The sequence below is a fragment of the Cricetulus griseus genome (assembly GCF_003668045.3).
Source record: "Cricetulus griseus strain 17A/GY chromosome 1 unlocalized genomic scaffold, alternate assembly CriGri-PICRH-1.0 chr1_1, whole genome shotgun sequence".
Classification (NCBI taxonomy): Eukaryota; Metazoa; Chordata; class Mammalia; order Rodentia; family Cricetidae; genus Cricetulus; species Cricetulus griseus.
Window position 1 is genome coordinate 212500748 of NW_023276807.1, and position 24090 is coordinate 212524837.

At 39.6% G+C, this 24090-nt stretch overlaps 1 protein-coding gene across 4 annotated transcripts in view; it reads left to right on the forward strand.

The window, feature by feature from the left end:
• Window positions 1–24090, forward strand: part of Ift88 (intraflagellar transport 88) — a 95645-nt gene that overhangs the window by 10074 nt on the left and 61481 nt on the right. For all 4 annotated transcript variants that reach the window (XM_027390474.2, XM_027390475.2, XM_035452302.1 and 1 more), the window contains exons 3-14: window positions 252–314; window positions 853–909; window positions 1342–1395; window positions 2179–2242; window positions 3033–3102; window positions 9509–9599; window positions 10390–10494; window positions 12121–12223; window positions 13435–13549; window positions 16159–16390; window positions 19296–19366; window positions 20725–20811. In XM_027390474.2, coding sequence (XP_027246275.1) covers window positions 252–314; window positions 853–909; window positions 1342–1395; window positions 2179–2242; window positions 3033–3102; window positions 9509–9599; window positions 10390–10494; window positions 12121–12223; window positions 13435–13549; window positions 16159–16390; window positions 19296–19366; window positions 20725–20811 — 1112 coding nt within the window. The remainder of the gene's footprint in view (window positions 1–251; window positions 315–852; window positions 910–1341; window positions 1396–2178; window positions 2243–3032; window positions 3103–9508; window positions 9600–10389; window positions 10495–12120; window positions 12224–13434; window positions 13550–16158; window positions 16391–19295; window positions 19367–20724; window positions 20812–24090) is intronic.

The following is a 24090-nucleotide window of genomic DNA, read 5'->3' on the forward strand; positions in this document are numbered from 1 at the left end:
AGTCAAAGGCACCCACCAGTGTAAGTAATTCTTCTACTTTGGCTGAGGTTTTTGCAAAAAGGTATTTCCCCAAGATTCCAGAGGGGTAGAAGGAGCTTTGATATTTGAGGATTTTGGGGGGGGGTATAGAATTTGAAGATAGGAGTCTCTATTTGGGGTAAGATGAATTATAAAGAGTCTTGAATATGAACCAAAAGAGTTTAAATTTTGTCACCTTTATTTTGAATGTTAAATTTGCCTTTTTATTTTAGGAGCTGGAGAATGACACAGGTTTTCAGCAAGCAGTGAGAACCAGTCATGGCAGAAGACCTCCAGTAAGCAAACTAAAAATAAAATTGTAGAAATCATGTGATAAAACTTACCATTGTCGTCATGTTTAGGTGTACGACCCAGTAGTGCTAAGTACATTTACATTATTGTGAGACACAGCTTCAGAATGGCCTCCTCTTGCAGACTTAAAATTTCTGCCCATTAAATAACCCCCAACTTTTCCTTCCCCAACACTCAGTAGCTACTATTCAGATTTCTGTTTCTACACCTTTGACTACTAGATGCCTCACACTGTGGAATCATGCAGTATTTGTGTGTTGGGTGCTGGGCTCTTTTTTTCATTGTTACTGAATGAATATATGTATATATATTTACATACATATATATATATTCCTAAATATAACCTACTCAGTCCATATAATGTTATTTGCATGTAAGACCATTTGGCAATGGACAAACAATTGGTGTGCTCTTTTCTGGGGAGGACCACCAAATACAACATTGTTTTAGCATTGAGTCTCTGCATTTTCTAGTGTGTAGCCTGATCTGAGTACTGCTGACGATGCCCCTTTCCTCCCCAAGGTAACTGCTAAGATACCAAGCACAGCAGTCAGCAGACCCATAGCCACTGGATATGGGGTAGGTTCTTTGAAGTGGAAAATACTAAGATGCTTCTTAAAATAAATGTAAGTTCATTTGCAGCAGTTCTAAATAATTTGGGCTTTGTCAAGTCATGACCCAGATATTTTCAGTTTTGCAGATCAAATGGTCTTTATCACAAGTATCCATGCAATGGTGTTTGTAATACAAAAGCAGCAACAGGTGGTATATAAATGGGTGGGGCTTTGCTGTAGTCCAGCAAACCAAAGCAGGCAGGTGGTTGTTTGCTGACTCCTATTTAAGAGTTTTGCAAATTGATACCACACTATTAAGTGACAAATGAAAAAAATTGTTTGTGTTTATGGGTAGATAGAGTGAAGAAAAAAATTAAGAGAAATGCCTGCAGTTTGATTTGTAAAGTTACAGGCAACCATTTTAGGAATTGGTTTAACTTGCTTTTCTGTTTATTAGTCCAAGACATCCCTTGCATCATCAATGGGGAGGCCAATGACAGGGACTATTCAGGTATGTCTGCTTGTGGTTTATTTTGTGACTTAGAGTTTATTACCAAAGGTTGTTCTCTTCTTGTGTTTTAACAATTCTAACAAAGATGTTGCTTATATCGTAGCGCCTTTACATTGTGGGGTAACATTTGGGCTGCTTTAAATCTTCAGAAGCATGCTTTCTTTGAATGTGTATGTGTATGCTCAAGTTTCAAGTGAGATCCTGTTGGAGTTGACATAGACCGATGCTGTGCTCTTCTAGAGTATCTGGAACTTGTTTTGCTGTACTGCCCTTTACAGCAATTTCTATGGCTTCTCTTGTAGCATATGGGAGATCAGCCAGAAGTACAGGAGTAGCTGACAAATAAACTAGTTAGTTTTTTCTTTTATAACCAAGAGAAGAATAGTTGGGTCAAGGCATTTAAATTTTAGAGAGCAAAGAGAAAGAGCCAGGGTTACTGCACAAGGATGCAGAAGTAAGGAGATGGCTATTAAAAATCAGGGCTAAAGGAGAGATTAGCAGTTAAGAGCACTGTCTGCTCTTGCAGAGGATCTGGGTTCAATTCCCAGCACCCACATGGCAGCCAACAACTGTCTATACCTTCAGTTCCAGGGGATCCAACACCCTCACACAGACATGAGCAAAACAACATGCAAGCAAAACAACAATTTACAGAAAAAATAAAATAAACGAATCATTTTTTTCAAAGTCGGGACTAAAGTAGGATGTGCGTTTTGTGCAGTGTTGTCAACAGGTATAGTTCTTACTCCAGAATAAGTTTTAAGTGATTCTTGTTCTTTAAAGGATGGAGTTGCTCGACCCATGACAGCAGTGAGAGCAGCTGGCTTTTCCAAGGCAGCTTTGAGAGGTTGGTTCATTCCCCTAGCACCTGTCCCCTTTGTTGTATGTGCATATCATTTCTATTTTAAATAAAGTCAGACATGCCATTGATTACAGGATGTGCCATGCTTTTAGGGTACCATTGAGAAAGGAAAGGGGTAAGCTGGCTGTGATGGTTCATACCTGTAACCCAAGCACACGGGATGATAAAGTGTGCCACATGTTCTCTAGGCTGGGCTACATTTGGAGAGTCAAATATGAGCATATATGAGCAGTCAAATGGAAGAGTAAGAAGAAAGGGCTGGTGAAATGGTGCTGTAGCTCACTTGGGGTAGCAGTAATATGTAATATGTCAAAATGTGTTGAAGTATGCACCTAAAATGTGATTTGTATAAGTTAGAATCTGATCTTAAGAATGGAAGGTAAAAATATTCTTTAAATATATAGGTTAAATAATTAGAAATAAAACCAACAAAAAACTAATGTTTATTATACCAATAAGAAAAATTAGAAAGCTAATCCCGGGTTATACCTTACATGCTTGATAATTTAGAATTCATACTAGAAATACAGACCTATGGAGGAAGAAAGTAAATACTGAAGGAACAATTTATTTTTGTTTTTGTTTGTTAATATGTAAGTTTTGTTTATAGTTTCATGTGCATTAAAATCTTAACAGTTTTCATGAAATGTTTACATGTGATAAGTGTTTTGCCTATTTATGAACTTATACCATATAATAAATGGTAACTTAATGTATACAAGATTGTCTTCAACTTTGCTGAATCATAAACTTAAACTCTTGAATTGTGTCTCAGGCTCTGCGTTTGACCCCCTCGGCCAATCCAGGGGCCCTGCTCCTCCTTTGGAAGCCAAAAACGAAGATAGGTATGCAAGGCTTTATGCTGCCGTGGTGTTGCTGCTGCTGCTGAATGACTTTTTTTCCTAGATAATTTAAGGTTGTGTGAACATGATGCTGATGAAACCTCATCCCCATTCTTGAACTTTGTGAAGAAATAAAAATCTAGGAATAGTCACGTGAAGTTGTGCAATCTCATTGGACTATTAGTTGACTGAAGCTGTAGTTTAATTTTCATGAGTGGTAATTCTCTTGAAGGCCAAACAGGATTCTAAACGTTACATTATTTTTTTGATTTTTTTATATATTTGAATTACAAACAAGATTGAATTACATGACAATCCCAGTTCCGTTCTCCTCCCTTCCTCCTCTACCACCCCCGCAACTAAAATCCTACCTGTCATATGTCCTTTCTTCTAATCTACACCTGACTCAAAATTTCTGCTCCCTCATGACCTCTGCATCCTTCCTTTTCTTCCCTTCTCACTCTCGTAGCTTCCTCCCCCCTCTTCCCATGCTCTCAATTTGCTCAGGGGATGGTGACCCTTTCCCCTTCTCCAGGGGACAAAGTTTGTCTCTTTTAGGGTCCTCCTTGTTTACTAGTATCTCTTGCAGTGTGGATTGTAGGCTGGTGATCCCTTACTCTATGTCTAAAATCCACATATGAGTGAGTACATATCATGTTTGTCTTTTTGTGATTGGGTTACCTCGCTCAGAATGGTTTCTTCGAGTTCCATCCATTTTCCTGCAAATTTCAAGATTCCATTTTTTTTTTCCGCTGAGTAGTACTCCATTGTGTAAATGTACCACATTTTCTCTTCCATTCTTCAGTTGAGGGGCATCTAGGCTGCTTCCAGTTTCTGGCTATTCCAAATAATGCTGATATGAACATGGTTGAACAGATGTCCTTTTATGAATGTGCTTCTTTTGGGTATATGCCTAGGAGTGGAATTGCTGGATCTTGTGGTAGACTCATTCCCATTTTCTTGAGGAGTCACCATACTGATTTCCAAAGTGGCTGTACAAGTTGGCACTCCCACCAGCAGTGGAGAAATGTTCCTCTTTCTCCACATCTTCTCCAACATAAACTGTCATTGGTGTTTTTGATTTTAGCCATTCTGACAGGAGTAAGGTGGTATCTCAGAGTTGTTTTGATTTGCATTTCCCTGATGACTAAGGATGTTGAACACTTTCTTATGTGTCTTTCAGCCATTTTAGATTCCTCTATTGAGAATTGTCTATTTAGTTCTGTACCCCACTTTTTAATTGGATTGTTTGGTGTTTTGGAGAATAGCTTCTTGAGTTCTTTGTATATTTTGGAGATCAGCCCTCTGTCAGATGTGGGGTTGGTGAATATCTTTTCCCAGTCTGTGGGCTGTCGTTTTGTCTTGCTGACTGTGTCCTTTGCCTTACAGAAGCTTCTCAGTTTCAGGAGGTCGCATTTATCAATTGTTGACCTCAGTGTTTGTGCTACTGGTGTTATGTTCAGGAAGCGGATTTCCGATTAATTCAAGGGTATTTCCCACTTTATCTTCTAGTAGGTTCAGTGTGGCTGGGTTTATGTTGAGGTCTTTGATCCATTTTGACTTAAGTTTTGTACAGGGCGATAGGCTTGGGTCTATCTGTAGTCTTCTACATGTTTGCATCCAGTTATGCCAGCACCATTTGTTGAAGATGTTCTCTTTGTTCCAGCGTATATATTTGGATTGTTGTCAAAAATCACGTGTTCATAGGTGTGTGGGTTAATATCAGGATTTTCAACTCTATTCCATTGGTCTACCTGTCTGTTTCTGTGCCAATACCAAGCTGTTTTCAGGACTATAGCTCTGTAATAGAGCTTAAAGTTAGGGATGGTGATGCCTCCAGAAGTTCCTCTATTGTACAGGGTTGTTTTGGCTATCCTGGGTCTTTTGGGTGAAGAATTGTGTTGGGATTTTGATGGGGATTGCATTGAATGCTTTTGACAAGATTGCCATTTTTACTATGTTGATCCTGCCTATCCAAGAGCATGGGAGATCCTTCCATTTTCTGGTATCTTCTTTAATTTCTTTCATTAGAGACTCAAAATTCTTATGGTACAGGTCTTTCACTTTTTTGGTTAGTGTTACTCCAAGGTATTTTATGCTGTTTGTGGCAATTGTAAAGGGTGATGCTTCTCTGATTTCTTTCTCCACCAATGTGTCATCCATGTATAATAGGCTACAGATTTTTTTTGAGTTAATCTTGTATCCTGCCACTTTGCTGAAGGTGTTTATCAGCACGTTACATTATTTTAAAAGGGTATTTTTCAAAGAAAATATTTAAAAAAATATCAAGTTAGTATGCCATGGTATTTATTTACCAGTTTAATTTTGTGTATGTGTGTGGTGCAGGGGTTAGACTAGGACCTTACATGAGCTATACATGTGCATTATCATAGAGCTACAGCCTGAGCCTGAGCAATTCATTTTCTAAAGAATTAACTCTTTTTTTTTTTTTTTTTTTTTTTTTTTTTTTTTTTTTGGTTTTTTGAGACAGGGTTTCTCCGTGTAGCTTTGGAGCCTATCCTGGCACTCACTCTGTAGACCAGGCCGGCCTTAAACTCACAGAGATCCGCCTGCCTCTGCCTCCCAAGTGCTGGGATTAAAGGCATGCGCCACCAAAGCCCAGCAAGAATTAACTCTTCATAGTTGTCTAAACAGAAACCTAAAAGCATCAGGGTTCTCAGCTGTGTGTATTCATGCTGCCTTGGCTCCTGATGCACACATGGTACATAAAGAGCAGCTGGCAGTTAGTTTCCTGTGTGCAGCCACTACAGAGCTTCACACAGAAAAATGGAGCTATTACTATCACCAGTGGAGAGAAGGAATGGACATCTTGGGACTTCAGTGGCTGAGGCTGATAATGGGTGTGGCTGAGATTCAAACTCAGTTTGTCAAGTTCTGGGGTGCATGTTGTTAGTTACTGTGTGTGCAAGTGCATGCATGCATGTGGTTGGTTGGCTGATTGGTTGGTTTTGTGATGTTGAAGGTTCAACCCAGAGCCTGATATAGACCAGCAAGCACTCTACTACTTTACTGCTTCCCAGTCCCTCCTATGTTTAAAATTGTAATTCTTAAACACAGTACTTGGGGCTATTGTGTATATTATGTAAGTTCCCTTTTGACTAACAAGGAACATCTACAGATGACCAATTTAGTATGTACCCAAGCTAGTAGGAGGAAAAGGTGCTGTTTAAGTAGTAATGTAATTTAGGCTCCTTTTTACTACTCTCGAAGAAGAGAAATCTGGAAACACACACACATAATTAGAGCATTTATTGTGTTACACAGCGTGAGTTCTGGAGGAAGGGCAGTTCTGGTGTGACCGATTTTACTGCTCTATAACGTCAGCCCTTGTTTGGCTTTCCCTCCACCCTTTTGGCTTTTCCCAAGAGCCTGCTTATCAGTATGATACCCAGAGAGTGGAGAGAGTTCAGAATAACATGTAATTGAAAAGTTTAGCAGCTGAAAGTTCCATGATTTCAGTCCCTTTCAACAAAGCAAAGACCTTGGTAGCCCTCTACCACAAATTTCATGTGCCTTTGTTTCTCATTAACCTCAAATATATCACAGACTCCGGGTTGAGTCAGTGGCTGAGCGGGAGAGTGGGGTGCTGTACACTAGCCTAGTGTCTGCACTGGCTAGCTGGCTCTTGTCAGATTCCTAACAGTGTCTGCATATCAAGTTTATTTTATTGGTGTTTATTAGGGCATAAGTTACTTTGAGTGTCTTCATAAAATTCTCTTACATATTTTTATTTAAAATTTGTATATTAATGTTTTTGGTTTAGTAGCAATCTATAAGTAACATTTAAAGACATTTATTGGAGCTGGACGGCGGTAGCACATGCCTTTAATTCTAGCACTCAGGAGGCAGAGGCAGGTAGGTCTTAGTAGTTCAAGGCCAGCCTGGTCTACAGAGTGAGTTGCAAGACAGTCAGAACTACACAGAGAAACCCTGTCTTGAAAAGAAAAATTATTGGCGTGTTTCAGATTAATTGAGTATATATAAACTTTTAAATTTATTTTCTGTATATGAGTGTTTTGCCTGCATATATATACCTGTGTACCACATGCATGTCTGGTGCCCACAGAGGCTATAGAAGGACATCAGATCCCCTAGAATTGAAGTTACAGATGGTTGTGAGCTGTCATGTAGGTGCTGGGAATTGAACCCTGGTCCTCTAGAAGAGAAGTTAGTGTTCTTAACCACTGATCTCTCCAATCCTTCACCATTTTTTAAATAAAATTTCCATTTGTTATGCTATTGCTCAATTTGAATTGTAAAGCTCTTTATAGACCACTAGAAAATATAGTCTTAGTCCCAGGCTCTCCCACAGAATACGGATCTATAGATAAGACTGTACTATATATTTATTCCTGCATTTTTTTTTAAAATTTATTTGTAGTAAATTAAGAGAGCTATCTATTTGGGTGTAGGCATATTTTACTTTGGGTCATCAGCTCACAAAAAATGACATGGAGGAGCTGGAGAGATGGCTCGGTGGTTAAGAGCTCTGACTGCTCTTTCAGAGGTCCTGAGTTCAATTCCCAGCAAACTGCATGGTGACTCACAACCATCCGTTATGAGATCTGGTGCCCTCTTCTGGTGTGCAGATATACATGCAGGCAGAACACTGTATACAAAATAAATAAATAAATCTAAAAAAAAAACTTTTAAAAAAATGACACGGAGACCTATTGTTAATTATAGAAGCTTGGCTATAACTTAAGCTTGTCCCACTAGCTCTTATAACTTAAATTAACCTATTTCTATTCATCTATGTTGCCACATGACTTGTGGCTTTTGCCTCTCCTACATGTCTTGTTCCCTCTGCTGGTGACTTTGCCTTTCTTCTTCCTAGAGCTCTCTCTGGAAGTTTTAGCTATACTTCCTGCCTAGCTATTGGCCATTTAGCTTTTTATTAAAGTAATCACAATGGCATATCTTTACACAGTATGATCAAATATCTTGCAACACTTAGATGTGACTTCAATGGGATTTTATTTAGGTATCAGTGTACATATAGAGAGTTACTACTCTATTTTCCTGGAAGAAAGTAGTAGCAAATCAACATTAGCATTATTTTCAAATGTGACTGCTTCGGCAATTCTTTATTTTTCTTTTAGTGTGTGTGTGTGTGTGTGTGTGTGTGTGTGTGTGTGTGTGTGTGTGTGTGTGTATGTGTGTGTGTGTATGTTGTTAGGAGTTGAATAGCCCAGCCATTGTTCTACAACTAAGTGTATCTATCTGCAGGTCCAGAATAATTTGCTCTTAATAAAGTTAAGGGTTTTTTAATTAATACAACATTTTTATTAATTCTTTGAGAATTTTATACATGCATACAGTGTATTCTGGCCATGTTTAGTGCCTCACTCCTCCACCAGTTCCTCTTAGATACATCCTAAGCCACCTTTCAACAACTTAATATTCTTTTTAAAAAAATTTATAATCCACTGAGTCCAATTTATGCTGCATAGATATGAGCCTACCAGGGACCACATCCTTAAGGAACCAAATTGGCTGTTTTGGAGGTTTTTTGTTTGTTTGTTTGCTTAGTGTTTTTGAGCCAGGATCTCACTATGTAGCCTTGTGTGGCATGGAATGTTTTTGTATACCAGGATGGCCTCCAAGTCACGATCTGCCTTCCTCTGCTGCCCAAGTTGTGGCATTAGAGGCACATGTTACCATGGGGCCCAAGAGCCAAGATTTCTAATGATTAATCTTGTAACATTCTTATGTTCATAAGTAATTTTAAATCTCTTTTATGAGCTTTAGTTTTCCTAGCCATAGGGGACATTTGCATTTTTCATAATATCTAAAAGACAGCCACTTCTTTCTGGAGCAGTGATGCAGTTGCAAAGGCCCAGTGTGCCTGCCAGGTCTAGATCCTGCTTCTGTTACTTGCTAGCTTTGTAATCTTTCTAAACCTGTTTATTTTTCAGTAAAATAAAATTACAGTTCTCACATCAAGTGTTTTAAGAAAAGAAATTGAACTTGTTAGGGTGGCACATTTAGTTCAGTGTGTGATTATTATACTTGGTGCTAAATAAATGTTCATTTTATTTTAATGCTTATGTATTATGAGTAACTCACTAATGTAATTATTAAGCACAATAGTGGTTTTTTGCTTTGTTTTGCAATTCCATGTATATTTTTTAAAGATTTATTTATTATATATACAGTATTCTGCTTGCATGCAAGCCTGCACAACAGAAAAGGACACCAGGTCTCATATAGATGGTTGTGAGCCACCATGTGGGTTCTGGGAATTGAATTCAGGACCTCTGGAAGAGCAGCCAGTGCTCTTAACCTCTAAGCCATATCTCCATCAATGTTAAAAAGTAACTTGTGGTATAGATTTTAGTGGTTCCTTGATTTAAACCACACCCACTTTTTTTTTTTTTTTTAACAGTCCAGAAGAGAAGATTAGACAGTTGGAGAAGAAAGTAAACGAGCTGGTAGAAGAAAGCTGTATTGCCAACAGTTGTGGAGACTTAAAACTGGTAAGTTCTTAAACATGGGAAATTCGGATTATGAGATAAGTGTTGATGTCTGTATCTACTTTTAAATATGAACATACGTGTGCACGTTTTGTTTTGTTTTGTTTTTTGACACTGGTCTTTTTAATATGAAAACAATTCTGTGTAGTACTTCCAAAACTCATCTCCCATGACTCATCAATCATGTTAGCTACAGTGAGACCCTGTCTCAGAAAAAGGGAAAACAGTACTCTATAGCACATAATGTGATTGACGAGTCATGGTAGCTAGTTTTGGAAATACTACACAGAATTGTTTCTACTTTTAAAAGACCAGTATTAGTATTGGGCTGGACAGATGGCTCAGGGATTAAGAGCATTTGCTGCTCTAACAGAGGACTAGGGTTTGGTTCATTTCTTGTAATATTAGGCCTTAGATATCTTTTAGCTTGTTGAATTTTGAGTATCCCCAAAGCCAAACAAAATCCATCCAAATCCCTGCCTTTTAAGATTGAGTTAAAATACTCAAACACTTCAGAATTGGGAGGGGGAAGTTACATAGTCATAATCTCGTCTAATAGGTGGCAGGAAGGGGTGTTACGATGTTAACTTGCAGTGAATATACCCTTTCCAGCAAAACAGTTTTATATTGCAGAGCACCATTTTAACAATATTTTAGGGAACTTTATATGAGGCTACAAACAGGCGTTCAGGGGAATCTGAGGTGGAAGATGAAATCAATCATGTATCATAAAGATGCATAGATATTGGTGAATGTATGGCCCTGTCTTAACCAAGTATAAACCTGATTTCAGGCCTTAGAAAAGGCAAAAGATGCAGGAAGAAAAGAGAGAGTCCTAGTGAGGCAACGAGAGCAAGTTACAACTCCAGAAAATATCAACTTGGATTTAACATACTCCGTAAGTGCTGATGTGCTTGAGGAGAACTGTGTGTTTACCAGGGTCTCTCCACTCCAAGTCTATCCATTTTTGTCTCTTTTGTTTTTTGTTTCTTTCGACAGTGGTAAGGATCAAACCCAGGACATTGTATTTGCCAGTAAAGTACTCGTGTCACATACATCCTTAGCCCTCTTATAGCATTTAGGAAAAGACTTTTTTTTCACAAAATCATAAAATTTGTCCAGACTTATGGGGTACTATCTTAGGTACTCTTCTATTGTCATGGCAAAACACCATGACCAAGGCAACTTATAAAAGAAAGCGTTTCATTTGGGGCTCACAGTTTCAGAGAGTGAGTTCATGTCAGGGAGCATACCAGCAGGCAGGTAGGTATGGAGCTGTAGAAGTAGCTGAAAGTTAACATGTTGGGACAGCAACACATAAGTAGAGAGAGAGAGAAAGCTGTGAATGATGTGAGCTTTTTGCTTTTGCCTTGTTTTAATCTGATTCTTTCTTTTGTATCCAGGTTTAGGCTCGTATGTTTAGTCCATGAGACACTCTAGTTTGTGTTTTGTACAAGATTCCTTTTGTTTAGCTGGGCAGTGGTGGCTCATGCCTTTAATCCCAGCATTCAGAAGGCAGAGGCAAGTGGATCTCTGAGTTCAAGGCCAGGCTGATCTACAGAGCAAGTTCCAGGACAGCCAGGGCTATTACACAGAGAAAACCTATCTCTGGGGAAAATAAAACAGATTTTATTAGTTATTTAAATTAGTTATTTAGTTGTTGTTATTTGTGATGGAAATGGAACTTAGGGCCTCATGCATGCCACATAAATGCCTCACCATGAGCTGCATCCCTAGCCCTCAATTGTAAACCCACATTCTTATGCCTCTATTTTTCAAACAGTCTTAATATTTATGCTACACTCAGGGTTATCTTAATGAGGTGCTAATATAGATATTTGAGTCAGTAAATACGGGAAGCCACTGGGAAAAATCAATGCCTTTAATTTCTAACAAAATGTCTTTAATACTGAAAAGATTCTTCCTTGGTATTTACACTACTATTTAAAAGAGTGTATTCTTAGTGGACTGTGCCTTATATGTCAAATAAATGAAAAAGAAAGCATCTGAAATATTAAAAACATTAGATCTCTGTGAGCTGGAGACCAGCCTAGTCTACATAGAGAGTTCCAGGATAGCCTGGGCTACATAGTGAGACCCTGTCTCAGAAAAAACTTTTGTTACACAAATCCTTCTCTGATATGCTTTATGGTTTAAGCTGTTTCTACATAATATTTCATTTCTACTTGCAAGGAGAACTAAATAGTCCTTTTCTTGATTATTTCTTTTTCTACCAGTAGCATTAGCAAAGCACATTTATTCTTTGTGGGTCTTCCTAAAATTACTAAATGGTTAAGTACTACTCAAATTAAAATGAGAATACAAAGAAAGTTAAGTGAATTTTAGAGGACAGCCCTCCGTCATCTGCAATCTTTTTACATATCATGCAAGGTAGGTTTACATGCTTGGCTCAGTATCTTGAGACATAGCTGTGTTCAAGTGTTTTAACCTCTAGAATGACTGCAAGTGAAGAATAGGACCTAGAATGGCCATTGTGTGGCTTTTTATAATGTTTCTTTCCTAGGTTCTCTTCAACTTGGCCAGTCAGTATTCAGCCAATGAAATGTATGCAGAAGCACTAAACACTTACCAAGTTATAGTGAAAAACAAGATGTTTAGCAATGCAGGTAGGTGTCTATGATCAATATTTCACACAGGTGTAGTTCTTTTGTAGTGTTAATTATATTTCCTCACTTTGTTTTCTTATAATAAAATGATCTGTGCTTTTAGTAAATTTATATTATGAGGTGGCGTCCTGCTTAATGATACTGTGTGAAAACCATACATGTACAGGAATAAATGCAGTTGGCATGAAATAAACTGCCTAATACTAAACAAAAGATATATTCCAAGCTGGGCAAGGTAGTGCACACCTTTAATCCCAGCACTGGAGGCAGGTGTATCTCTTGAGTTCAAGGTCACCTAGTCTAAATAGGGAGCATCAGGACCTGTCTCAAAAATAAATAAATAAATAAATTGATCATCACTAGGAAGAAGGAGCCATGCCAACCATATGGAACATTTATTATGTGACTGTGTTCCCAAGAGACAAATGTGTGTTTGTATTGTGTAGTTTTGTTGTAATATTAAGGTTTATTAGAGTATTGTTTCCTTTAATAACATTAAAATTATGTACCATTATTGAGTAATGTGCAAATGTCTTATATCCCTCTTTAAGATGTGTATGGTGTGTGTGTATGTATACATATAAATATAAATACATGAATGTTATGGTGTATGTGTGGAGCCAGAGGACAGCTCTCAGGAAATCTGTTCTTTTCTTCCACTATACATTCCAAGATGGAATCAGTTCCTCAGGCTTACACAGCAAGAGCTTTTTATCATTGAACTGTCTCTCTTGCCTCGTGTTTTTCTTAGCATAGTGCACTTCAGTTTTGTAATAAAAACAGTTGTCTAGCCATATTTTCAAGAAACGTATCCATGTTAAGTTCCATTTCTCATAAATAAGTGTGTGAATATATGACAATGGTGCACTGTCTTGATGTTAGAATTTTATTTCTAAAACTTCTGGTTGGGCCAATGCAATTGCTCAGTGGGTAGATAACACTTGTACCTGTGGCTAATGACTTGAGTTTAGTCTCCAGATCCTAGAAAATGGCAGGAGAGAACCAACTCCCATGAGTTTTCCTCTGACCTCCACATGTGTGTGTGGCACTTGTACCTGCACACATACACACACAATAACAATTTTAAAGCATTATAGCTTCCTAACTTAAAAAAAAAAACTTTAGAGAATATAAACTAAGATTCTCTAAAATACCATAGGAAAAGTACAAACATGAGAATGTTTTATACTCTTTTTTTTTTTTTAAATTAGGGAGACTGAAAGTGAATATGGGAAATATTTATTTAAAGCAGAGGAATTATTCCAAAGCCATTAAGTTCTACCGAATGGCCTTAGATCAGATCCCAAGTGTCCATAAAGAAATGAGGTAAGTGTGGGACCTGGTAACTGTAGAGGTCAAGTGTCTCTTCAGAGACAAGATGACTTGCGGTTTCTGTTACTGGACTGAACATTTTGAAGTGTTTGTAGATGGGAAGTATTAGATTCATGTTTTAGATGTAGTGTTTTGCTCTGTTCACTTGTAACTATTTGCATATATCACATATTGGCAAATTAAAGGTTAAAAGAATAGTATATGATCAAGAAAATAAAACTAACCATAGGCTGTTAGCAACATCCCAGCACAGCCATACATACAGCAGTTGTGACAGTCAGACACGCTACAGTGCACACTCTTGCTACTGTTTGAGAGGAAGGCTAGAAGATGTTGCTGTGCAATATGACAGGTGGAGAAGTCAGGATGTCTTCTGCTCCAGGATTCCAGAACAGAAACCGTATATTTATTGGCTTAATGTTCCCTAACTTACAGAATACTCTAGAACAATGGCTCTCAGTCTTCCTAATACTGCAACCCTTTAATACATTCCTCATGTTGTGATGACTCTAACTATAAACTATTTCGTTGCTACTTCATAACTAATTTTGCTACTGTTGTGAATCATAATGTAAATATCTGTTATGTAGGATATCTGATATGTGAGCCTTGTGGGGGTCATGACTCACAGGTTGAGAACCACTGTGAGTAGTTTAACAACCAGGTTAAACCAAGAATTTGAGCATTTTTAGAAAATTTAATTTAGGGACATACATTATGTGCTTAATAATAACAGTGGTACTATAGTAACTTATCTGAGCAGTAACTACCAAGGACTTGAGGTAGGTTACATTCTAGACAAAAAGAACCCCATGGTGCCAGGCTGTGGTGGCTCATGCCTTTTTAACCCCAGCACTTGGGAGGCAGAGGCAGGAGGATCTCTGTGAGTTCAAGACCATCCTGATCTACAAGAGCTAGTTCCAGGACAGCTTCCAAAGACACAGAGAGACCCTGTCTCAAAAACAAAACAAAACAAAAAACAAACAAACAAACAAACAAAAAACATGGAATGAGTGATCCCGATCCAGTCAGCTAGTTATAAATAATGGCATTATATTCCAGTATATGTGGAAAGGAGGTGGGGTCATATCCACTAGAAGGGCCCAAAAGGAGGAACAGTGGCAGTATTGATGCAGTTGCAGATGGATGACTGACTTATACACCATCCTAGAGCCTTCATCCAGCAGCTGGTGGAAGCAGAAGCAGACACCCACAGCTAAACCTTGAACTGAACTGAAATCCAGTTGCAGAGAAAGAGGACTGATGAGCAAAGGGGTCTACAGCAGGCTGGTGAAACCCACAGAAACAGCTGGCCTGAACAAGGGAGAGCTCTTGGTTCCCAGACTGATGGCTGGGAAACCACCGTGGAACTTATCCAGACCCCCTGAATGTGGGTGTCAGTGAGGAGACCTTGGAAATCTATGGGGACCCTTGCAGTGGATCAGTATTTATCCCTAGCATAGGAATAGACTTTGGGAGCTCATCCCACATGGAGGGATACTCCCTGAGCCTAGACAGACGGGGGAGGGCCTAGGCCCTATCCCAATGGATATGACAGACTCTGAAGACCCCCTACAGAAGGCCTCACCCTCCCTGGGGAGCAGAAAGGGTATGGGATAGGTAGGGTGTTAGTTGGGGGGGGGCAGGGGAGGAGGGGAGGGAAAAGGACCTGGGATTGACATGTAAAATAATCTTCTTTCTAATTAAAAGAGAAAAGAAAAAGAGAGAGAGAGAGAGAGAGAGAGAGAGAGAGAGAGAGAGAAGGGAGAGAGGGAGGGAAGAAAGAAAGAAAGATCTCAGCATTGGATATGTGAAATGATACAGCTACTCTTCAAGACAGGCAATGTCTTAAAAGGCAGCAATTCTATTCCTAGGTATAAACCTAGAAGAAATGAAAATTTGCATTATGTCAAAGGCTTGTATGTGAATGTTCATAGTAGCATTAATCATAGTATCTAAAAAATGGAACTAACCCAAATTTCCACCATGTAGGCAGTAGATAAGAAAATGTAGAAAGGCCAGGTATTGTGGCGCACACCTTTAATTCCAGTGCTCTGGAAGCAGAGGCAGGCAGATCTCTATGAGTTTGAGGCCAGCCTCGTCTACATAGAGTCCCAAGCCAACAAACCAGACGGGGCTACATAGTGTGACCCTGTCTCAAAAAAATAAAAAAAAAAATGTATATCTATGCCATAGAATACTATTTAGTGTTGTTGTTTTTAAGGAGTAAAGCACCAACACTACAGTATAGAGGAACCTCAGGATTGTGTTAGGGGGATGGAACCTGACACTTCATGTGGTTCCATTTATAGACAGTAACTGGAAAAGAGAGAGAGGCAGAAAGTAGATTAGTAGAGGATGGGAAACAAGTGTTAATAGGCACAGGTTTCCTTTTCAGGTAATAGAAATGACTTAAATATGTACTTATTGTCCCACAAGTATAAAGGTGGCAGTAATCATTAAATGTTACTATCTGTCTGTTAGACTAATAAAGCTTTAAAATTAAAAAGTAAAATGAGAAAGAAGAAAGAGAAGTGCAACAACTTGAATGTCATATGAGGAGCTCAGACTTTTCAGGTTAACCTATGTTTCTCTTTGTTTAGAATTAAAATAATGCAGAACATTGGAATTACATTTATAAAAACTGGTCAATATTCAGATGCCATTAATTCATTCGAGCACATCATGAGTATGGCCCCGAATCTGAAGGCAGGCTTCAACCTAATTCTCAGTTGTTTTGCCATTGGAGATCGAGAAAAAATGAAGAAGGCATTCCAAAAATTAATTGCTGTTCCGTTAGAAATTGATGAAGATGATAAATATATCTCCCCAAGTGTGAGTATTAAAATGACAGCTACATGGCATCTCCTGCTTGTCTGCGTTTCTGTTTCTGGAAATGAGCAAATTGGAGTGTCTTGAATTTCTTAACAGGCAGCTGATACATTTCATTTGCTGTTTCCATTGAGTTGAGACTGGGATCTTGATATGGGGTTAGAGGTTATGGTTAACAGACTGCACATGTGAGTGACAGTTGTAACAGCCTGTTTATGGGGCTCCTAGCAGTGGCATCAGAACCTGTCCCAGACACATGAGCTGGCTTTTGGGAACCTATTCCCCATTCTGGAATGCCACACCCAGCCTTGATGGGTGGGGAGAGGGGAGAGCTTGGTCCTGTCTCAACTTGACATACCATGCTTTGTTGACTCTCATAGGAGCCCTGCCCCATTCTGAATAGAAGAGGAGTGGAACGGGTGGGGGTGGGGGAGTGGTAGACAGGAGGTGGAGGGAGGAAACAGGAGGAGAGCAGGGAGGGGACACTGTGGTTGGTATGTAAAATAAATGAAAAAAATTAATAAAATAATAACTCAAAAAAAGAAAAAACCCAGACTGCACAATTTTAGTCAAAGTTCTTTTAAAAAAGAACCATTAAAAATAAGATTTGACTATACCTTGACCATGTGACTGTGGACTTCTTTTTTTGTGTGTGTGTGTGGTTAGTTTTTGTCAACTTGACACAACTAATGACACCTGGGAAGAAGGATCCTCAATTGAGGAATTGCTTCCATCAGGTTGGCCTGTGGGTGGGTCTGTGGGCGTTTTCTTGATTAAGGTTTGGTGCGGGAGGGCTCAGATCTGCTTCTGTTCCTTTACACCAGGCTCCTGCCTGAGGGTCCTGCCCTGGATCCCATCAATGATGGCCTGAAACCTGCAAGCTAAATAAGACTTTCCATGCCATAAGTTGGTTTGGTCGGTGTTTTTATCAGAGCAGTGAGAAACAAACTGGAACTGAAGATGGAACCGAAGGCTTTGCACATGCTCTACCACTGAGCTACACCCCTGTCCATCTATCATAGACCTCAACTTCTCCTTTTGTTTGTTTATTTGGTTTGTTGACATAAGATCTCACTAGTCCATGCTGACCTCAAATTTGCTAGGTTAAGACTATTTTGAACTTCTGACATTCCTGTCTTCACTTCCTGAATGCTATGATTACAGGCATGTGTCACTACGCCCAGTTTTTATAGTCTTGGGGCTTGAACTCAGGGCTTCATGGATCACAGGCAAACATTCTACCAACTGAGCTATATCCTCTACACCCTCAGCCTCTGAAAAGTCTTATTTTTAAAGACCCAAGGGGATATTATATAATGTTACATGAAGAGATATTGATCCATATTTTACACATGAGAAACTGGGAAAAAAACATACCAAAATAGAAAAAGTAGTTTCTAGGCATTTGGATGTTGTTGTTTCTTCCTCTTCCTCCTCTTCTTTTTTCTTAATACTTTAAAAACATTTCCCGGATTTTTGTGCATAAAGGATTAGCATTCTGTTACATTAAGTCAAACCATATGATATTGCCTCTGTTTATAGGTCAAAGTGGTATGTTTTTCAGCCTTATAGAGTTGAATGTCATTGTTTATTTTTTGAGGTCTCTTAAATTTGGCTGTAGTCTCATCCTGTAGTCTAGGCTGGCCTTGAAACTCTGAATCCTCCAGTCTCAACCTCTCCAGTTTTGGGATCACAGTTATAGCTCACCATACTTAAGAGTACATTTTCATATTCTCTCCTGCTCTCTAAATACATATATACACACATGTGTGCCCATGATATGAAGGCCAGAGCTTAATACTGAGGTGTCTTCCTCAGTAGCTCTCCACCTGGAGTGACTCAGTAGCTCTCAAAACCTGGAGCTTACTAAAATAGCTAGACAGGCTGGACAGCAAGTCACAGAGTCCCAGGGATCATTCCTGATTCTACTTCTCCAACACTGATTTTTACATGGGTTCTGGGAATCTGACTTGGTCCTTCAAAGTTGCACAGCAAATACTGTACTGAACTGAGGGTTCTCTCTCTCTCTCTCTCTCTCTCTCTCTCTCTCTCTCTCTCTCTCTCTCTCTCTCTCTCTCTGTGTGTGTGTGTGTGTGTGTGTGTGTGTGTGTGTGTCCCCGTGTGTGTTTCTCCCTGTCTCTGTCATCTCTCTCTGTCTCCCTCCCTCCCTCCCAGTAGTAGACTTCTCTTGATAGCATGTAGGGGTATTGTTGTTCCTAGTAAAGAAAGTGTGGACTGTGAAGCCTGATGGAAGACCTACCACTCAGGACTTACTCCTCTTGCAGCTCACTTCCTTTATATATAAAATGGGACAATTATAATAACCTGTCTTACAGGATTGTGAGGGTTAAATGATCAATGTATGTAAAATGTTGAACTTATACCTGGGACTTAGTGATGGATAAGTATGGATTATTAAACGTTACTTTCATACTGAGAAAAATGGTGTGTGTTGTTTTAAAAACAAACAAAAAAAAAACAGTGTTTGTTTAGGTGTTGCTGGCAATTTAAACCAAGCCTTCCTGGCTCAGGTTGGTACTGTGCCACGGTCTGAGCCCCAGGCATGTCTGTGTTCTCAACAGGGAGTTACATGGATTAAACTGAGCAGTGGATAGCCATGAACACATTTGAATTTGAGTTTACAATCTATAGTATCACTTATTTATACTAGCAACCATAGCTTTGTGTATTTGTTTTAATTCTTTCTGGCCTGATTCTACACAGAATATATTAGTTCCATGGAGAATGTGATAGGCAGTCATAAAAACAAAACAACCAAGTTCTGCTCTATGTAAGGAAAATAGATTAATTTACACACCATTTTATAAAACTAGTTGTTGGGGTTTTTATTAAAATCTTAAGTTTTTAATTTTTATTTCTGACTTCCTTTTCAATTTTGTTTTCCTAGGATGATCCCCATACTAACTTACTGGTTGAAGCTATAAAAAATGACCATCTTAGGCAAATGGAACGTGAAAGGTAACATTTTGGCCTCTAACTAATAGGCTGTAGTCAGCAACTGACTGCCTTCTCATTGGTTCTTAGAAAACTTGTCAGTTGCATCTGGGTCCTGAGCTTAGCTGTCATGCTATCCTCTACTTTGTGGATGCTTTTTTCTCCTTTAATCTTGGCCCTTCTGCTGACCCAGTTATCTTTATGAAGTTGTGTGTTTAATAGTAGAAGGTTAAACGCAGGCCCCTGCTCCACCACTGGCAATGTCTCTAGTCCTTTCTTCGATTTTTATTTTGAGGTAGGCTCACTAAGTTGCTTGACCTACCCTTGCATTTGCTCAGTAACCCAAGCTCGCTTTGTATTTGTGATCCTCTTGCCTCAAACTGGGATTACAAGCCTACTTTACCAGGCCTTATTCAACGATTCCAGTGGCTGGAGTGACTGCTCATTGAGCCCCTAGGATCCTCATCTCTCTGCATCCCAGTGCTGGGATTGCAGGCACATACCACCTGGCTTTTTACACAGGTGATAGGTCCTCTTGGTTGCTAAGCAAGCACTTTAGCCCACTAAGCCATCTACCCAATCCCGTACACCATTTCTTTAATGGCTGTGTACGCCTGTGTGTAGGTAGGTTATGTAAATTTAGCTACAGAGCTTTTCTATGTTTCATTATTTTTTTACCCTGTCAGAAGGCATCATCAAACAGGAAAAGAAAGGCACACTGGTATCCCAGGAGGCACTCACATTAGTCGAGTTTGCTAGTTGTTTTCAGTATGACTTACAAACATGTTTTTCTGTATTGGGAGTGGCAGTGCTGGGACTGAAGCAGGCTTAGTCATGCTGGGCAAGCACTCCTAACACTTAAACTACATCCCTAGCCCTTGTTTGAGGAGACAGGGTTTTACTGTGTAATCCAGAGAAGCTTGTGACTGACTGACCTCAAACTCATGATCCTTCTGCCTCCACTTCCCTAGTGATAGGATTATATGTACAAACACTCGTAGGCTTTTTGTTTTGGTTTGGTTTGGTTTGGTTCTAGTTTTTGTTTTGGGGTGTTTTTTGTTATTGTTTTTTGCTTATTTGTTTTTGTTTTTAGAGATGGGGGTCTCTAAATATAGTCCAGGCTGTCCTGGAACTTGCTATGTAGATCAGGCTATCCTTGAACTCAGATCCACCTGCCTTTGTTTGCCTCTTCAGTGTCAGGAGACATGCCCTGCTCACTCCTAGCCTTTATTATAAACACATTTCTTATGTGGCTGTCTAGTCTCTAGCTAGCTTCTGTGGCATGTTAGTTTTGATAGATAATCTTTATTATTTATTTTGAGCATTAAATATAAGTTACTTTCATGTCACATCTAAATATAATTTTTTGTTTCTGTATATAGGAAAGCCATGGCAGAAAAATACATCATGACAGCTGCAAAACTCATTGCTCCTGTAATTGAATCATCTTTTGCTGTGGGTTATAACTGGTAAGGATGAAATTCAATAAAACTCTGTGAATGTAGTGCTTTGTAATTTATATTGATGTTAGAAAAATGAATTCATGATGGTTTGTATCAATCTGTATTTTTCATGCCAATTATCTTATATGTTAATGTTGACCATTATAAAAGTTCTCTTAAGAAGCCAGGTTGGTGGTGGGGGGGGGAAGCCAGGCAGTAGTGGCACATGCCTTTAATCCCAGCATTCAAGGCTGCGGCAGTCGAATTTCTGTGAGTTCGAGACCAGTCTGGTGTACATAGAGCTAGCTCCAGGACTGCCTCCAAAGCCACAGAGAAACCCTGTCTCGAAAAACCAAAAAAGTTCTCCTAAGATATTTTTCTCCTTCTCCTCTTCTTTTTTGGGGGGGTTTGAGACAGGGTTTCTCTGTTTAGCTTTGGAGCCTGTCCTGGAATGCCATCTGTAGCCCAGGCTGGCCTTGAACTTACATGGATCTACCCGCCTCTGCCTCCTGAGTGCTGGAATTAAAGGTGTGCGGCACAACCGCTCAAGGTATTTTTCTTATTGCTCATGTGGTTAAGGCCAGTATGCTGCCATTGTTAAGATTCTTTTGTTGAAGAAACTCCAATCTGTGCTTTTTTTCCCTTTCTTTCCTCCTTTTTTTCTGCCTTCATTTTGGCATTAGTGTTAAACTTTCTATGCTGAGTAATAGCTCTAAAGATGCCATTGCCTCTGTACGTAATCTATTTCCTGGAAAGAAATAAGGCATCTTAGAATAGGTAAGTCCTAGAGTATTTGTTACATGAGCAGGGGTGAATTGTTTCATGTCCCTGCACCAGCATGGGGCTCTCTCTGATGGTGTCTTTGACAGGGGATCATTTAGTTTCTGCACTGAATCCACTTTTAATTTGCTTTTTTTGTTTCTTTCAATTTGTAAGGAGTTCTAAAAATTCTTTCTTGTATTGACTGCAGATCTGACCCTTTACAGAATTCTTGTTTTGAACTTTTAAACAGACATAACACCTTACCAGAATCTTTAAAACCTGAAGCACACACACACACATGATTTATAAAACATGAAAGAACTATGAACACATGTCCCTGGACTAATTTTCTGATTGGTTTTCATTTCTTACTGGAATAAAGAACAAAGTACCCTCTTTATTAAAAGTCTTTCAATTGTGGTTAGTGCTTGGAATCAACTCATTTCCCCGGCCCCTACTGCCCTGTTTTAGTTTGTATTGGAAGCTTCAGTTTGGCCCATGGCATTTTGTTTTGTTTTGTTTCCAGTTGCTTGCTTACCTTTCTTTCTGTCTGTCCTTCCTTTCTCTCTCCCTCTCTTTCATTATCCTTCCCTCCCTTTCTTTAGACAGGTCTAGTGAGCTCGAAGCAGTCCTCCCTCAACAGAGATTATAGAGCCACCCTGCCTGACTTTGACCCTGCATCTTTGTTCCTGTTGTGCATTCAGGTTTTCCTCACTCTCCCTCACCATCACGGTGGACCAGCCTGGAACTCACATGCTCCTTCTACCTCAGCCTCCTAAGTGCAAGGATCACAGGCATAGGGGACAGTATACCCGACTCCCATGTGTCATCTCTAATCTTTCAAATCACTCAAGCCAGATGCTCCTTTCAACCTAACCACCCTTGCTTCAAGCCAGGGTGAATATTCTTTTTTTCTTTTTCTTTTTTAATTCGAAACAAGCTTCTTTTACATGCCCATCCCAGTTACTTCTCCCTCCCCGCCTCCCCTGTCTCCCAACCATCCCATCCCCTTTCTGCTCCCCAGTGAAGGTGAGGCCTTCCGTGGGGGATCTTCAAAGTCTGTCATCATTTGGAGCAGAGCCTAGACCCTCCTCCATGTGTCTAGACTGAGAGAGTATCCCTCTATGTGGAGTGGGCTCCCAAAGTCCATTTCTGTACTAGTGATAAATACTGATCCACTACCAGAAGCCCTATAGATTAACCAAACCTCCAAACTGACATCCTCATTCAGGGGGTCTGGAACAGTCCTTTGCTGGTTTCCCAGCTATCTGGGGTCCATGCGCTCCCCCTTGTTCAGGTCAGCTGTTTCTGTGGGTTTCTTCAGCCTGGTCTTGACCCCTTTGCTCATCACTTCTCCCTCTCTACAACTGGATTCCAGAGTTCAGCTCAGTGTTTAGCTGTGGGTGTCTGATTCACCTCTATCAGCTACTGGATGAAGGCTCTAGGATGGCATATAAGGTAGTCATAAATCTCATTGTGGGAGAAGGGCTTTTAAGATAGCCTCTCCGCTATTGCTTAGATTTTTAGTTGGGGTCAACCTTGTAGATCTCTGGGCATTTCCTTAGTGCCAGATTTCTCTTTAAACCTATAATGGCTCCCTCTATTATGGTATGTCTTTTCTTGCTCTCCTCTATTCTTCCCCTGATTCGATCTTCCTTTTCTTTCCGGTCCTCCTCTCCCCTCCTCTTCTCCCCATCTCTTTCTTCTAACTCCATCTCCCCTCCCCCCATGCTCCCTATTAGCTCAGGAGATCTTGTCCCTTTCCCATTCTCTGGGGGACCATGTATGTCTCTCTTAGGGTCCCCCTTGTTTCCTAGCTTCTCTGTCAGTGTGGATTTAGGCTGCTACTCCTTTGCTCTATGTCTAAAATCCATATACGAGTGAATACATACCATGTTTGTCTTTTTGTGTCTGGGTTACCTCACTCAGAATGGTTTCTTCTAGTTCCATCCATTTGCCTGTGAATATTCTTGCTTGAGTATATTTCTGTTGTGAAATGATAGCCTCCCATTTAACAAAAAGGTAGGTTTGCTTAGGACATGTTAACAGACAGCTGTGACATAGGAAATAGGCATACTGATATTGGAGTCTATCTGAAGAGATATACATCAGTCCGTTTGTGGTGTAGACTGACTTAATAGGAGGGATCTAGGCAGAGCATTTAGTCAATATGTCCTGCCATGTGAGTTCTAGATTCATCCTCATGCAGTTTTTATCTTGGCTTAACATTTTAAAATATGAATGTTTATTTGTTTTAATCAAAAGCATAGTGTCCTACTATTCTTCTTTCTTAAATTTTAAGTTATTATTATATATATATATATGGTGTTTTGCCTTTGTGTGTATCTGTACACTGTGTGTGTGTGTGTGTGTGTGTGTGTGTGTGTGTGTGTGTGTGTGTGTGTGTGCACTATGTGTGTGCCTGGTGCTCTCGGAGGCCAGAAGAGGGCATCAGATCCCCTGAAGCCAGAGTTACAGAAGTGAGCCACCATGTAGGTGTTGGGAATCAAACCCAGGTCCTCTTAGGAGGTTAAGAGGTATTCT